Genomic DNA, 14,945 nt, shown 5'->3' with positions numbered 1-14,945 from the left:
TATTGAGTAACGCTATGCATTACAATACGACCTAATTAATTTTAACCTTTATAAATACGACCGCGGTAACAAAGCTCTGCAGTTTGAACTTCTATCGGGTTCCAGGAGACAGTCACGATCAGTCCCTAAAAGTATCTTCTAGACCTTATATCTCGTCAGTTACAAACACGTGCAACGTAGTTTGACTCCGCACACACTCTAAAAAATATAGTGAGTCTATTTTTTCGCAAAGTACTTCAAGGAGCTAATCGCTGCAACCTTCTTAGTTACCTTGGTGACCTAAAAAAGAATTCTGCGTTGCGACACTGAACAGGGCAAACCGTCGTGCTCATTTGTGTCAATGAGCATGACGTTTCGCCGTGTTCTGTGTCACAACGCACAATTGGTGCATAGGTCACAACGCAGAAGTCAATTTACGTTGTGACACTGAACACGGCAAAAGTTTTAATTTATTTTATGAAACAACAACAGCCATTGCAGCAAAACTTCATGGTAAGTGTGACACTTAGCGTGAAGGTTTTGCAGCACTGGCTGATGATGTTTCAGAAAATCAATTTTAACGTTTGAAGAAGATAACGGTTAGTTATTAAACTTTAAGACCTGTTCAAGAAGGCAAGCTTTACTTTTTGGCGGAGTTTGAGTGGTCATCAAAGCGAAGTTTATTTTTTATATGGGAAAACACATTATTTTTACGCGCTGTACTTGCGAAAAAAATAGACGCGCCATATTTCTTAAAGTCCATAAACGTACACCCAGCGTTTTGCACGATACCGAAAGTGAGTACGCAAATAGCGTTACTCGTTCTTAATCAGACCCCTGAGACAAGGAACACTATTATAACGGACAATAACTGACTGTCCGTTATTTTATTTCTGTTTGTGTCAGAGTTCAGATTATGATGCTTCCAAGCCACCACGCCTGTATACTTTCACTCCCTGCAATCGCTCGTTAATTCGCCAAAAATTAAACCGTTGCTCAGATTCGTTACCGTGCTGAAAAGTTGAGGAAATACTGTTAGTTCGAAAACCTAGGAAAGAACGTTACTTCCGAGTTTCTTTATATTTTAATATTATTAGCCATCAATATGCCTTAAATATGAACATTATCAATCATTAAACTTTTACATAGTAATATAGTCTTTATCATACGTTATTTTTACAAACATTGAAAAAATATATATATTTATTCTGATCGGGTTGAGTTTGCTTTCTTAGTGAGGATTTTGAAATGATACCGCAGCGAAGAAAATATTATTTAGCATTTCGGAACAGCGCGTTCGTGACGCCGCCATAACTTCAGTTCCCAAGAGGCAGGTGGCAGTGCACGATACGGCTCATGCCGTCTCGTGCCGTCGCACAGACGTCCAGTGAGCTTGTTGCACGTGCAGAAAGACTGAGGTTCCCTCGATTCATTGCGGCAGTGGTGGCGTAGTCAAACTGACGGGTGACATCGGTCTACTTGTTTTTCCGTTTAAACAACAAAAACCGTCGAAAGTAACAGTTAACGAGTAACGCGATTTTATAAACCATACCAGACATATTAACGAAAAGGCTTCACTATAGTAAGTTACAACTTAAGAAGATAGGGCGAGGGAAAGCAAGGTTTGGGGTGGAGGAAGCAGACGGAACTCGTAAGAGAGGAGGAGGTTTCTCCCTTCAGCGTTCCGTCTGGCTTCCTCGTCCCCAGCTTTCCTTTTTCTAGCCTTGCCTTCTTGAAATGTAACGGACTACTGACAAACACTAGCGAACACAAAACGGCTCCCGCAGAAACCAGACCCACTAATTTATTATTTACATTTTACTTTCTTTCTTTATTGCCCTTTTCTTCCTTTCCTCTCTCTCCCTCCCCCACCCTTTCATATACCCTCCTGTCCCTCCCTCTTCCCTCCTCCCCATCCCTTCCCCCATACTCCTACTGCACTTTTTTTTATCTAAATACATCGGGGAAACTGGAATAATGCAAAGATCGCATGACGTGAAATCACGAGGTTAGATTCCGGGTAAATTTAGGGAAGGAATTGGATTCTATAACATTTCTAGCGCGTCCCTCGTCCATGACGCTCGTTCATGACGCTCGTTTATGACGCTTATGCGTTACAATTTTCTCATAAAAAATGGCATATAAACAAAATCTTTGTTACTTGTACATGGTAAAAATTGCGCACAAAGAGACGAGGACAAACGAGCAAGGAACACAGAACACAGACAGGCGCGCACTCACAACTCTAGCATATTAAGTGAAGAAGAGAAAGATGAAGCACTATTTTTTACAGGGGACAACGTCACCACAGGGGAAACAGATCATCCGCAGTCAAATGATCGCAAGAAGGCAACTTCTTTTTCGTTCAAAGATGGTGCTCGAGGCGTTCACCATCTTGAGCTTGACCGATCGCTGCGTTAGTCAGCCGTCGGTAGCTTTGAGCGAAAAAGAAGTTGCCTTCTTGCGATCATTTGACTGCGGATGATTTGCTTGCCCCTGGTGACGTTGTCCCCTGTAAAAAATAGTGCTTCATCTTTCTCTTCTTCACTTAATATTCTAGAGTTGTGAGTGCGCGCCTGTCTGTGTTCTGTGTTCCTTCCTCGTTTGTCCTCGTCTCTTTGTGCGCGATTTTTACCATTTTCAATGTTTACCAACTCGCCCAACTTACTACTCTTCTACAGTTTGTTACTTGTAACGGGTTTCTTCCAACACTGCGACACACTGCACTACGGTGAGCTAAGCAAGCGCACGCACCTTTGACGGTCATGGTGGCAGACCGGTTGACGGCCGCCGCGGGGTTCCTGGCGACGCAGGTGTAGTTGCCGCTGTGCTTGGGCCCGACCGAGTGGAAGGTGAGGGACGACGTGAAGGTGTTCAGCATCTCGGTGTGAGCGCCCAGGTCCTGGGTCAGCGGACGCCCATCCTTGAGCCAGCCGATGAAGACCGGCGGGTCGCCGTCGATAACCACACACACCACCACGCTCCGCATGCCTTCTTCCAGGTCACTGGGAAACTTGAACGGGTCCACCTTGGGCCCCACTGGAACACGGAGCGAGCGCGTCTCGTGAAGAAAAAGGCGAGGGGACAAAATGTGTGTCATAGAAAAAAAAGCAAATATAAAATAAAATCGGGATGTAATATCGTTTTTGAGAAATGCATATCTACCGAGGGCATGAGGACGATCACAATGCAAAAGCAGGCTCAATTATGTTTACTTTTTCTTTTGTATATTAATGGTAATACAAACTTAACTCGTTGATAAACGAATTTATAAAAAAAATCACTTTTGTTTGAATCAAAGTCTTGTGAGTTATCTACACATCTTTATTTATCAAATCAATTTTGAATGTTCATATAAGACATCTCGAAAGGTATGTGCCGAATTCGGTCCGTATATCAATCGATTCAATTAATGATCTCCAATATCAATTATATCGACGTCTTAAATTCAAAAGTCTTCCATCGTAGATCCAGGTTATTAGCCGCATCCTCGCACACATCAGCCGATCCGGAAGAAACGGTCTAAAGCAATAAAATGTTTCATATAAACCTTCAAGATGTATTGCATTGGGTGTTATGACGAGCATCTATTACTCGTAACTGGCAGCTAAACAAACGCAGGGCGCGGTAATTCCCGAGAATCTCAGTATATCAATTCTAATTTTAATTGTATCTACCTTTTATGAGAACAAATTGCATCTCGGTGATTAAACTATCCAAAACACTTGGTCCCCCGCTAACCCAACCGCTGCCACGTTGTTTATTTTCGGCCTTCCTTTCGCATTTCCACCATACTTCGAAACACCATTAACAAACCTCCAGACAGGAACAGAGGCTTGTATAACTAATGCTTCTCTCGATATATACAATATTGCAGAAAAGCAAAAACTGCCCGTGGTGGATCCCGTACAATCCCGTAGCCGAAAATATCCCATGCAGAGTTCACGAGGAGGGGAGAGGGCTTTGCCTAACCGCGCAGGGAATGAAGACGAGCCATGCGGGGCGGCCGTCACGTTCGTCGAGCGCGGAAAGACGTAAAGAAAAGGCAGGAGAACCGGCGGAATGTTATTGGCCGCGCTCTGTTTGTCGTGCGGACGCGTCGGCACGCCGAAAACGAGCCAGCCACGACATTCCTTGGCTGGCAGCCCCCGGAATGCGGTGCCGCTCCCTTCATTTCCCTCCCGCTCCCGAAACCCTTCTTCGGCTACCGCTTCTTTCCCCAAGTCGTTCATTCTCGGGAAATGTTCGTCTTGTGTTTTGTCTCTAAGCCCGGAGGAGCAATGTCTCGTCTCTTTCGGTGTTCAATTAGAACGGGGGGGCACACGGTGATATGATCCGTGCCAGCGTGAATCTCTCGGACGATCGTCGCGAATTCCTTCCGTCGCTCGTCGTTTCGCTCCGATGGGATCACCGGGAAGAGACGGACTACGCGTCCCAACTCCCCATGTCTCGTTTCTCGTTTTTTCATTATTTGTTTTATTTTTTGTATCCTGTAATTTGCGATCAACCAAACGGCTCTGTATAATTATTCAGTTCGTGTCCGGCCATTCGAGGTTCACCTGAATCTTCCTGCAATCCCCGCAAGATCTGGTAACAAATTACATTCAGAAGCGCAGCTCTTAACCATTAGATAAGAGTATTCGTCAATAATTGTCAGGAACGAAATTCTAATGGACTTTCGACCTCCCTTTCAAGAATACACGCGATTCGAAAGGCTCCTGTAATCAATACACCCATTTTTTTTTTTTTTTTACAAAAACAAAAGAACAAGGTAATGTTTACGTGTCTGAGGCGGCAAACCGGTTACGTTCACTGCGGGTCACTGTTAAGCATAAACCGCACGTAGGCGTTTTGGCGAGCGACGAGGCAAGGGACGGTGACCGACCCGCTCCGCTGTCGATCGGTCAGTCTGTCGCGCGACGAGGCAAATTGCGTGAACGAGACGGCAGCAACCGACCAAGGCGATGAGTGACGTTTTCTAGGAATCCAAAAACCGAGCGACGCGATGAGTGACAGCGAGAAATCACCGTCGCTCGTCGCAGACTTGCGTTGCTGTCGCCGTCGCTCGTCTCGTCGCTCGCTACACCGCTTACATGCCCCCTTTAGCAGCCTTTAGCTCGAACACACCGTCGGCACATTTTCGCATTTTACTTCCAAAGGCTATTGGGAGGCGCTAAAGTTTACAGCTTTGGTTAGCGCCCCGAGTGAGTACTTATAATAATACAAAGTTCTTGTGTTAATAAGTACTTCAATTTTAGTGCTAAGAAGCCTGGTTCCAGGTTTATTCACACCAACAGTGTCACAGTGTGCACATAGTATAATTTACCTGTATCATCTGCGCATGCTCTGTTCAGATAAGATCATGCACGCGAGTCCTGACGAATTTTTGTTTTGTTTTTGTTCATTGTTTATATGATACTCCCTAACATCTGTAGAGAATGTAATCAAAATAATTTTTGCAAAAAACATCATATTTGAAGAAAAAAAATTAATTGCGCCAAAAAGGGCATTTTTGATGTATAGAGTTTTTCTTTATATCCCGTTTGGTGAAACCCGCTACGCAAACTACAAATATAAGAAATCAAATAATTTTCTCTTATACTATATTATGCAAACAATGGAGATTATGGATAACAATTATATGTACAGCATTGTAGAAGTCGTATATGATGCAAAGCAAATGCGCAAACATGGCTCTTTTGCCGTTTTGTCACTCAATTTCTCAGCCCGTATTTCGTCATAGTTTTTCTAGGTCAGTTTCGACAGCGCCATTATGAACTTACGCTCTAAATAGTAGACAGAAGTTGGCACAGTAGACACTCTTTTTAAAACTGCCTGTACCACTTATACTCAGTGTGCTTAACAAAGTGGTTGCCTTTATATTTTATTATTCTACAGATTTCAATTGGTTTAAACTTGCAACACTGAAAACGGGTCGGAGAACCTCGTTTTTCCTAGAAACGAACACCCAAGAGTAACGTCATTTTTTACTATGTTGATGACATCGCATACACAGTCACGAAGCTTCCTTGCACGTCGTTTTCTTCAAAACCATAATTGAGAAGCACAAAATTACAGCAAAACGACTAGTCTATTCTTGCGATTTTTATTCACTTGGCTTCAGTCAGAAAATGCAACCGCTACGGGCATTATGTATTTATCAGCTAGCTTATCAGGTACAAATTAGCGAGCAAAGATATTCACTAGTCGCGATCTGAAGGAGATGTTAGGTTAGTTAGTTGACTTTGTTATTTGACAATACTGTCAATCATCTCGCAATCCAGTGAACACAAACAGATAATTACTTCGGGTAAGTACGTCACAGTTCTCAAGAATTTCTGAACGCACACACGCTTAAATCAAAGAAATAGATGGAAGTTAATTTATCGAAGCCAAGAAATAAAAATAAAACCGGCATGAAAAATGTTTGAACATTGCCCACCCATGACGTGAACGTGGAGGGCTCTTCGGGCGATGTCCCCACGGCCGTTTTCCGCAACACACTCGTACGTTCCTTCGTCCGCTTTTCGGTTCACCTCGGAGACGACGAGGGTGCCATTGGCGTGCACCAGTTGCCGGTGGCCGCTCGGAAGGGTGCGTCCATCTAAACAAAAGAAGAAGAAAAAATAAACCATAACAACGCACACAAATTTAGCTAATAATTAAATTCCACTTCGTGTGATTCAAAAATTGCATTTAATAGCGTGAAACGTAGAATTACCACGTGCTCTAAGGATGTTCCCTGCAATAACTTCAGCGTACAAACTGACCTCTCTATCGGTAATAATGCGAAGAATACCTACTAAGCAGCAAAAACCTAGACAACGCCCTTGGGGGACCTATGCAAAAGGTTGTGCGGACACTTGATTGTTTCACAAAATAAAATAGTTGGATGAGTATCGACAGGTTTATGTTTTATACGCTTTATGGCAGGGGTCTCAAACACTCGGTCCGCGGGCCACATGCGGACCCCAACTTTCTGAGACGCATCCCACAGGCATCCCGCGACTGCAAGCCACCCCTCCTTCCCAGGTCCCGAGCGCCACATACACCATAAATAATAGCTTTTTATCGTCGATTCATTTTCACTTGAATGAGAGCTCTTCTCTATTCGCGCGTTTTGCGCTATTCTGTTTTCTTTTGAACAAAGTATTGTTTCTTCTAAATATTTGCTTCTTTGCCCTTCCTTATGCAAACCAACCACCGGAATGGCAATATTACTAATAAGTTATACGAGTTCGAGTTCTTTGCTCGAGGAGGCACCTCGGCTGCATGAACTCTTTCTCAGCAGGAAGGCTAAGATAAAAAGCTATGAGCTCCAGCTTCCAGCTGTCAGACAATACCTTTAAAATTAACGTATTTTCTTTTAACGCTGCTATAAAAATCGTCATGAAAACATAAACTACCGTAAGAAGACATACTTATTTTATGCCCGTAGAACCTAATGAATAAATCCTTCCCGAACGTCAGTCTATCAAGCCTGTTTAGCGTCAAACACGACGCTTTATATGGCGGCACTACATTGCTTATCCACACCAGATAAAGCGAACGCCTTCGAAAGCATAGAGCAGAAAGGGGAAAGGTGTTTGTCTGGTTACGTCACCTTCGATTCACGAAATCGAAGGTGCTTGATTTAGCTGAGCATGATCTCCTATCACCGCCATTAGAGCGGCAATATTGAAGCTTTTGGGAGTGCCACAAGGTGACTCTGACCTTTGAAACGGGTCCATTGCGCGACAAAGCAAGGATGGTGTGCTTGCTCTCGTTTTATTGAAAACTGCGAGTGCTGGGGTATTCTGGCATTTGAAGTCTATTTATAGCGTCAGGTGTGAGCCCAAAGCAGTCGTATATGCAAATAAAAGCTGATGAGATAAAAATGATGAGCTTACAAATAGCAAAAATTACAAGGTTCCTTATAATCGAGAAATATATATGGGGTGGCACTGGGAGTGTCAGATGCTTTACAACGTAAAGCACAAATGCCTTTTTTTGTGTCTTTTGTTCCAAATTGCCAAATATTGCCCCCCCCCTTCCCCTCTGTTGGACCTCATCCTTTCGGGGATGGGCTATCCGAACCCCACAATCGAATGAGGTTGAGACCCATGATTTATTGAGACAAAATGCTTTTAATCTCGTTTTTTCGTTTTATTTTTTCTTCTGCATTAGAAATACTGCACATGCATAAATAAATAAAAAAAATGAGAGCGGGCTGGTGGATGTTCATCATGATGAGGATTACCCGATACTATGGTAAAAGCGGGGAATTTGTTGGAAGTCAGAAGTTCTTTTTGCACTGCAATTTTTCTTCCACCAAGTTCCACTCTTTTACCACAGTCTCAGGTAATCTAAATCATGATGCAAAGATCAGTAACGTAGAATTCCTCGCGACTTGTTTGGCAAAATGCCTTCAAGCTTCGAGAAAACCGAAGCTTCAAGAGTCTAGAATCTGCCATTTAGAGAAGTTCTTTTTGCTCTGCAATATTTCTTCCACCAAGTTCCCCTCTTTTACCACAGTCTCAGGTAATCTAAACCATGATGCAAAAATCAGTTACGTAAAATTCCTCGCGACTTGTTTGCCAAAATGCCTTCAAGCTTCGAGAAAACCAAAGCTTCAAGAGTCTAGAATCTGCCATTTATACATCCTAGATAAGTAAAATGCGAATAAACATGCGCCTGACGATAAACACCTTTTAGCAAACTACTACACGAAGTTTTGCTGCAATCTCACTGGTTGTGACGCGATAACATTGGGCTCGGAACACACCACACCTTGAGTTGCTTAAGGCACAAGGGACGCTGCCACACAACTCCCCTGTCCAATGCGCGCCACTCGCGTCTCACCTCTCTCCCAGCGAATAGCTGTGAGCGGGTATCCTCCAACGGGGCAGTGCACCACCAGGTTGCCCCCGGACAGAGCGGTGACGTTCCCCATGAGCCGAATGGTGGGCGGACCGTACACGTTGACTCTTGCCATGTGGGACGCCAGACCGACGTCGTTAGACGCCCTGCACCGGTAGATGCCTCCGTCTTCCGTGCGGACGCTGCTGATGTTCACGTAGCTGACCACGCGGTTGTCCCTGGTCACGTAGTCACCCACCCTGTAACGGATGGTCTCTGGAAGATGGCGTCCGTCCAGGTCCCAAGTGACCTGGGGCAGAGGGTTCCCCGTGGCCGTGCACCTCAGGGACACCGACCCGCCGGGCTTGTGGATGGACTCCGGGAAGATGTTCTCCAGCACAGGGGGTTCGTCTGTGGGACCGAGAGCAGGCGGCGAGCGTGACCGGGCAGTAATGTAACTCCCGCGTTTGAACCGGATACATATTTGATTGTGTAAGTTGCTTTTTTGAAGGGATAAGGCAGTCTCGTAGTGTTAGGGGAACAAGGGAAACGTCGACGTATGTTTGGAACTTGTTTATTCAGTGATTCAACGGGGGTTTCAGTCGATCACTTGCGGATCACTCATTTGGCATCTGTTTCCTGCGATCTAGCACTTGTGGGAGCCTCTGGTTCCCTTTCCCTGATCCGGCCTTCTGGCCGCGGGCACGACGTCGGAAGCCACTTGGCTTCCGACCGGAGCGTACCTTATCGTGGCAAGGAGAGGCAGCCATCTTGGTTGTCTACTCTCGCCACTCCTCCGTCCGCGTCCCTCCCGCTGGGGGGGACGTAGGGAACTTCCCTTTGGCGGGCTCGCCCGCCCCTCCGGGGACGAGGCTGGAGCCGCCAGGGAGAGAAAGAGGGAGAGAGCGTGTCCTCTGGCCGCTCGGGGAGGGGACTGTTCTGCTGGACTTGAAACTGTTCGGACGTGCGGCCACGGACTCTGCTGCCCCACCTCCGTCCAGGCTCTCGGGAAAGTGCGGCAAGGTAAGGACAACCTCCCCCTTGCCGTTACTAGTCTTTATATCTTTGTATTTATCCGGACAAATAAACCCCGGGTGTCCCTCTATTCTGTGTGTCCGTGTACTCCCTTCGTGAGTCCCGGCTAGCGGGTGCAGCCAACAGTCGAACCCGTCGTAGCGGTGACTCTGATCCGCTGCGGGGTGGTGGTTTCGCGGTCGGCCTCCTATCCGGACGCCTCGCACCCCTTTGAGACCTCCACATTCTGGCGCCCAACGTGGGGCCACGGCACCTATCGTTGTCGTGGTTTAGCGTAAACTTTGTGGTTGCCCCGCTGTTAGGGTTTCTTGAGCCATGTCCGCGGATCAGCCCGATTTCGGAGCTTTGATCACGTTGGCGGACGTGGCTACGGGAGGGCAGCCCCTGGCCGCCCCACTCCCACCCGTCGGCTACCCGGCCGCCGGCTCTGTCGGCGGCCGCTGGTTTGCGCCGCCCTTGGCCAGCGGACTCTCCCGTGAAGTACGCACCTTGGCTGAGGACCCCCTGACCCCGTCTCCTTTTAGAGACCCCGGCCAGGCGCGGCCAACGCCCGGCGCACCTTCCACCCGGGAGGGGAACGCCGTTGGCGACGTGAGCGGACCACCCAGTGGTTATAGCGCTCCGTCTCTTCATCCGCGCGACTCGGTGTCCCAACGGGCCGATGTCCCGCATGACGACGCTACGCGGGTCTCCCCTCTGCGAGAGAGCATCCGCGCGCGCGACGCCGTCGCTGCTCCCATCGGAGCGAACGCCACCAGCGCTCCGTCTCTTCATCCGCGCGACTCGGTATCCCCACGGGCCGATGTCTCGCATGATGACGCAACGCGGGTCTCCCCTTAGCGGGAGAGCATCCGCGCGCGCGACCCCGTCGCTGCTCCCCTCGGAGCGAACGCCGCCGGCGACCTCATTGAGTTGCCGGCCGACGGCCCGCAAGACCCGCCGAGTCACAGCATCCCTCCGTTTGGAGGTGAGAGTTTGCCGATTGGCCTCTCGGGAGTCTCACCTTTGCCAGACTTTTCCCCATCACGGCGGGCGCCCGTAGCGACCCACTCGGGCAATGATCTCGCGGGCTCTCATGACGCGCTGTTGCAGGAGGCGACACGAATCATTGAGAGCCTGTCCGGCGCGATGCAGGCGATCTTGCCAGGCCCGAGAGGCATGCGATCGCCTGTACGGATCCCTATCCCCAAGTATAAGGGGTATGGGGACTCCATCAGCGCTACGGACTTCCTTGAGGACCTGCTACACTATCAGCAGGCAATGGGGATGTCCGATCAAGAGATCCTGGGTCGCATTCTGCCCGTTGCCCTGACCGACCAGGCAGCCCGCTGGTTTCGCCTGGCTGGGCAACACGCGCTCACTCTCCAGGAGTTCCGGCTGTCTTTTCGACAGGAATTCCTCCCCGCAGACTATGAGCGGAGGATGCGACGAGAGTTGGAGCGACGGACTCAGCATCCGGACGAATCGCTCCTCGAGTACGTCCGGGCCATGCAGGAGCTGTTTCTGATAGCTGACCCTGCGGCCCCGAACTCGGAGCGAGTCGAGCGAGTGATTAGGCAGGCGCATCCAACGTTCGCCGCCTATCTGCGCGGCAGTCGGTTCAGCTCCCTGGACGATCTTGCCGTTGAAGCTCGCCGCCTACAGGGCGATATCCTCGCCTCGCGCGCCTACAGGCCTCCGCCTCACCCGTCGGAGTCCCTAGAGCCACGCTGTGCGTGGAACGGAGACTTCGGGGCTCGGACTCGCCGCCCTGAGGCGTATGCGGCATATGCCGACACGCGGGGAAGGGACACGAGAGACATTTCCGATCGTGCCCTGGACCCCTACACCTTTGGCTTGCGACGAGGCTCCACAGAGGCGCATGCGGCCCAGCGCAATCGGGACCGCCCGTCGGATACAAGGCAGCGCAGGGGGGCGCAGGTTGAGCACCAAGATGCTCCCAGTGAGCGTCCCGCCCCGTCGAGGAACGTGCGACGAGACCCACCCCGCGGTTCGGACGCACGGTGTTTCCGCTGCGGTAATCTGGGCCATTTCGCCCGAGAATGTACTGACCGGCGGACAGCGCCTCCCAACGCCTCGGGAAACGGAGCAGGCCGCCGCTGACGAGGCCGGCGGCTCGGAAGAACGCGGGGGCGCCCATGATCGCCCTCGCTCCGTCCGCGTATCGGCTCGATTTTTCACCCGATGCGCCTGCTCCGTTCGTGGCCCTCACAATCGCTGGTCGAACGTTTGCGGCTCTTCTTGATTCCGGGGCCAGCGCATCGTTATTCGGCGAGGAAGTATTTGCACACTTGCAAACGCACTCTGTGCGGTTAAGAGAGTGCAACACGTCCTTCCGGCTGGCCGCTGGTGGCACCGCCCAGTCGAGCGGTGCCGTGCGGTTAGTCGTGCGATGGGACCACAGAGTGAGGCGCCACCGTTTCATTCACCTCCCCGACCTCTCTGTGCCGGTCATTTTAGGGCGAGACTTTCTCGCTCGAACAGGGATGGTGATTGACGTCGCTAACGGAGGTTACCGTGAGGGCCCCTTTGGACCGGTGAAACCCTTTTGCGAATCCCCGGCTGCCTCCACGGCCCCCGTCCCGACGAGCGCAGCGAACAACCTGAGTCGCGAGGGAGACGCTCTTTCCCCGAAACCGGTTGCGGGCTGCGCGGCTGTGCACCCCCCTGCTCCCAAAGCGGCGCCCGCCGCCGGAGCGGGGGATCGTGCCCCCCACCCACTGTTGACACCCACGTGCGGTATTACGGGACTTGATAGGGCGCGCCTCTCGTCGTTGTTATACTCTTATGACACGATGTTCACGGACCGACCCGGCTGCGCTGACTCAGTGCGGCATCGGATCGACACAGGAGATGCTCGCCCTTGGCGATGTAATCCTCGTCCGGTCAGTTTGGCTAAGAGGAAGGCCATTGACGCCGCCCTGGATGAGATGATCGACACCGGCGTTGTCCGGCGTTCAGAGAGCCCATGGGGCTTTCCGGTCGTTCTCGTCCCAAAGAAAGACGGCACATCCCGCCTCTGCGTGGACTACCGCAAACTGAACGAAGTCACCCGTAAAGACGCCTACCCGTTCCAAAGCATCGACTCTATCATATCGAACCTTGGCGGAGCGAAGTACTTTACAACTCTCGACGCCAGCAGAGGCTACCTACAGGTACGAGTCGAACCCGAAGACGCGGCCAAAACAGCCTTTGTCTGTCACCGTGGACTTTTTGAGTTCACGCGCATGCCGTTCGGGCTTACGGGAGCGCCCATGACATTCCAGCGACTGATGGACCGTGTCCTCGGGGAAGCGAGATGGTCATATGCCATGGCGTACCTCGACGACATTGTCGTGTACTCGGACACCTTCGAGGACCACCTGCGTCATTTGGAGGATGTTCTTGAGAGACTAAGAGCTGCCGGAATCACTCTGAATCCGAAAAAGGCCCAAGTCGCGGAGACCCGCATTTCTTTGTTGGGGTTCACGATCGACAGGGGCCACGTCTCGCCTTGCCCGGAAAAACTCCAGGCACTCCTGGAGTACCCGGCGCCGACGGACGTCAGCTCTCTGCGCCGCTATCTTGGGATGATAAACTTCTATCGTCAGTTTATCCCGGGATGTGCGGCTCTCCAGGCTCCCTTAACCCGCTTATTGAGGAAGTCCGCGAAGTGGGACTGGGGCCCTGAGCAGCAGGCCGCTTTTGGTAGCCTCGCTGATGCTCTAGTGGCCACTGCCAACCTGAAACTGCCCGACCTGAACCGATCGTTCGTGATCCAAACTGACGCGAGCGACCGGGGACTCGGGGCGGTTTTGCTCCAGGAGCACGAAGGCGCGCTCCGACCGGTTGCGTTTGCAAGCCGATCGTTGACGCCCGCCGAGACCCGATACAGCGTGACCGAACGAGAGTGCCTAGCCATGGTGTTTGCTCTCCGTAAGTTCGACATGTTTGTTGACGGGACTACCTTCGTCATTGAGACCGACCATGCCGCTCTAAGGTGGCTAACCCGCCTTCGAGAGCCTGCAGGTCGCCTGGCGAGGTGGGCGCTAACGTTACAGCGCTACGACTATGTGGTGCGCTACCGGAAAGGGAGCACGAACGTGGTGGCCGACGCTTTGTCTCGGGCCCCCGTTGCGTGTGCGAGCCCGTCCGAGTCAGAAAGCCAAACCAAAAATGTGATTGCGTCCGAGCCACGCACAGCCCCGTCCAACGGAACACCGGCCCCCCCGTGTTCCGCAGACGCGACCGTGAACCTCGTCGACCCTATAGGCGGCGTGGGGATCCCCTTTGGCAAACAAGAGCTACGAGAAGCACAGCGGAACGATTCGTATTGTCGAGAAGTTATCGACGGACTCATGAAGGAGTCGGACTCGTCGGAGTCGGGCGGCGCGGCCGCCGGGCGATCAGCTGGTACTGCTGAAAACGCCGAGCGCCGGAAAGCCACTGGTGGTGTGGTTGGCGCGTTGGATTCGTTCCTGCTTGATGCTGACGGGCTTCTTTTGCGGTATATACCATGTGAGAACGAGACATCTGACCCGTTCAAGGTGGTGGTACCCCGCGGGCTGAGAGGCGCCCTGTTGCGCTTCTATCACGACACCCCCTTGGCCGGGCACTCGAGTGGCCCTAAGACTTACCGAAAGTTGTGTCACTCTGCTACCTGGCCGAACATGAAGAGGGACGTTCTCAGATACGCCCGCTCCTGCCACCTGTGCCAAAGCCTCAAGCCACGAGGCGGCAAACCCCCCGGCTTGTTGCAGCCCATCAAAAGCCAGCAACCCTGGTCTCTTGCGGCTTGCGACATCGTCGGCCCTTTTCCAAGGAGCCCGAGGGGTCATCAGTACCTGCTGGTTGTCACGGACCACTTCAGCAAATGGGTGGAACTATTTCCTCTCCGAACGCTGACGGCTCGAGTGATCCTAGATAAGCTACTGGAGGTGTTCTCGCGCTTCGGGTATCCCCAGGCTTTGATAACTGACAACGCCAGCGTCTTCACGGCAAAGGTATTCGTGGACACCTGTGCAGCCCTTGGCATTAAGCACAATAGGACCACGACGTACCACCCCCAGTCGAATGTGACCGAGCGTGTCAACCGCAACCTCAAGCCAATGCTT

General features: G+C 50.9%; 2 protein-coding genes across 2 annotated transcripts in view; both read right to left on the bottom strand.

The window, feature by feature from the left end:
* LOC8040188 (Down syndrome cell adhesion molecule-like protein Dscam2) overlaps window positions 1–14,945 on the bottom strand; it is a 292,425-nt gene that overhangs the window by 59,186 nt on the left and 218,294 nt on the right. Inside the window, exons 7-9 of the mRNA XM_042286468.1 lie at window positions 8,821–9,228; window positions 6,422–6,583; window positions 2,734–3,018 (exon numbers count right to left, since the gene is read on the bottom strand). Coding sequence (XP_042142402.1) covers window positions 2,734–3,018; window positions 6,422–6,583; window positions 8,821–9,228 — 855 coding nt within the window. The remainder of the gene's footprint in view (window positions 1–2,733; window positions 3,019–6,421; window positions 6,584–8,820; window positions 9,229–14,945) is intronic.
* On the bottom strand, window positions 11,453–12,277 carry LOC115326306. Its single transcript, XM_029987143.2, has one exon. It carries the CDS (start codon window positions 12,275–12,277, stop codon window positions 11,453–11,455), a length of 825 nt encoding a protein of 274 aa, XP_029843003.2.

Source organism: Ixodes scapularis, unplaced genomic scaffold (genome assembly GCF_016920785.2).
Source record: "Ixodes scapularis isolate PalLabHiFi unplaced genomic scaffold, ASM1692078v2 PGA_scaffold7__128_contigs__length_106722199, whole genome shotgun sequence".
In the NCBI taxonomy this organism is placed as follows: Eukaryota; Metazoa; Arthropoda; class Arachnida; order Ixodida; family Ixodidae; genus Ixodes; species Ixodes scapularis.
This window is presented reverse-complemented; position numbering and strand designations above follow the sequence as displayed.

What these genes read in the sequence shown, in the direction of transcription:
- LOC115326306 (XM_029987143.2), bottom strand. Translation starts at nt 12,277, where the DNA reads ATGAAACGGTGGCGCCTCACTCTGTGGTCCCATCGCACGACTAACCGC.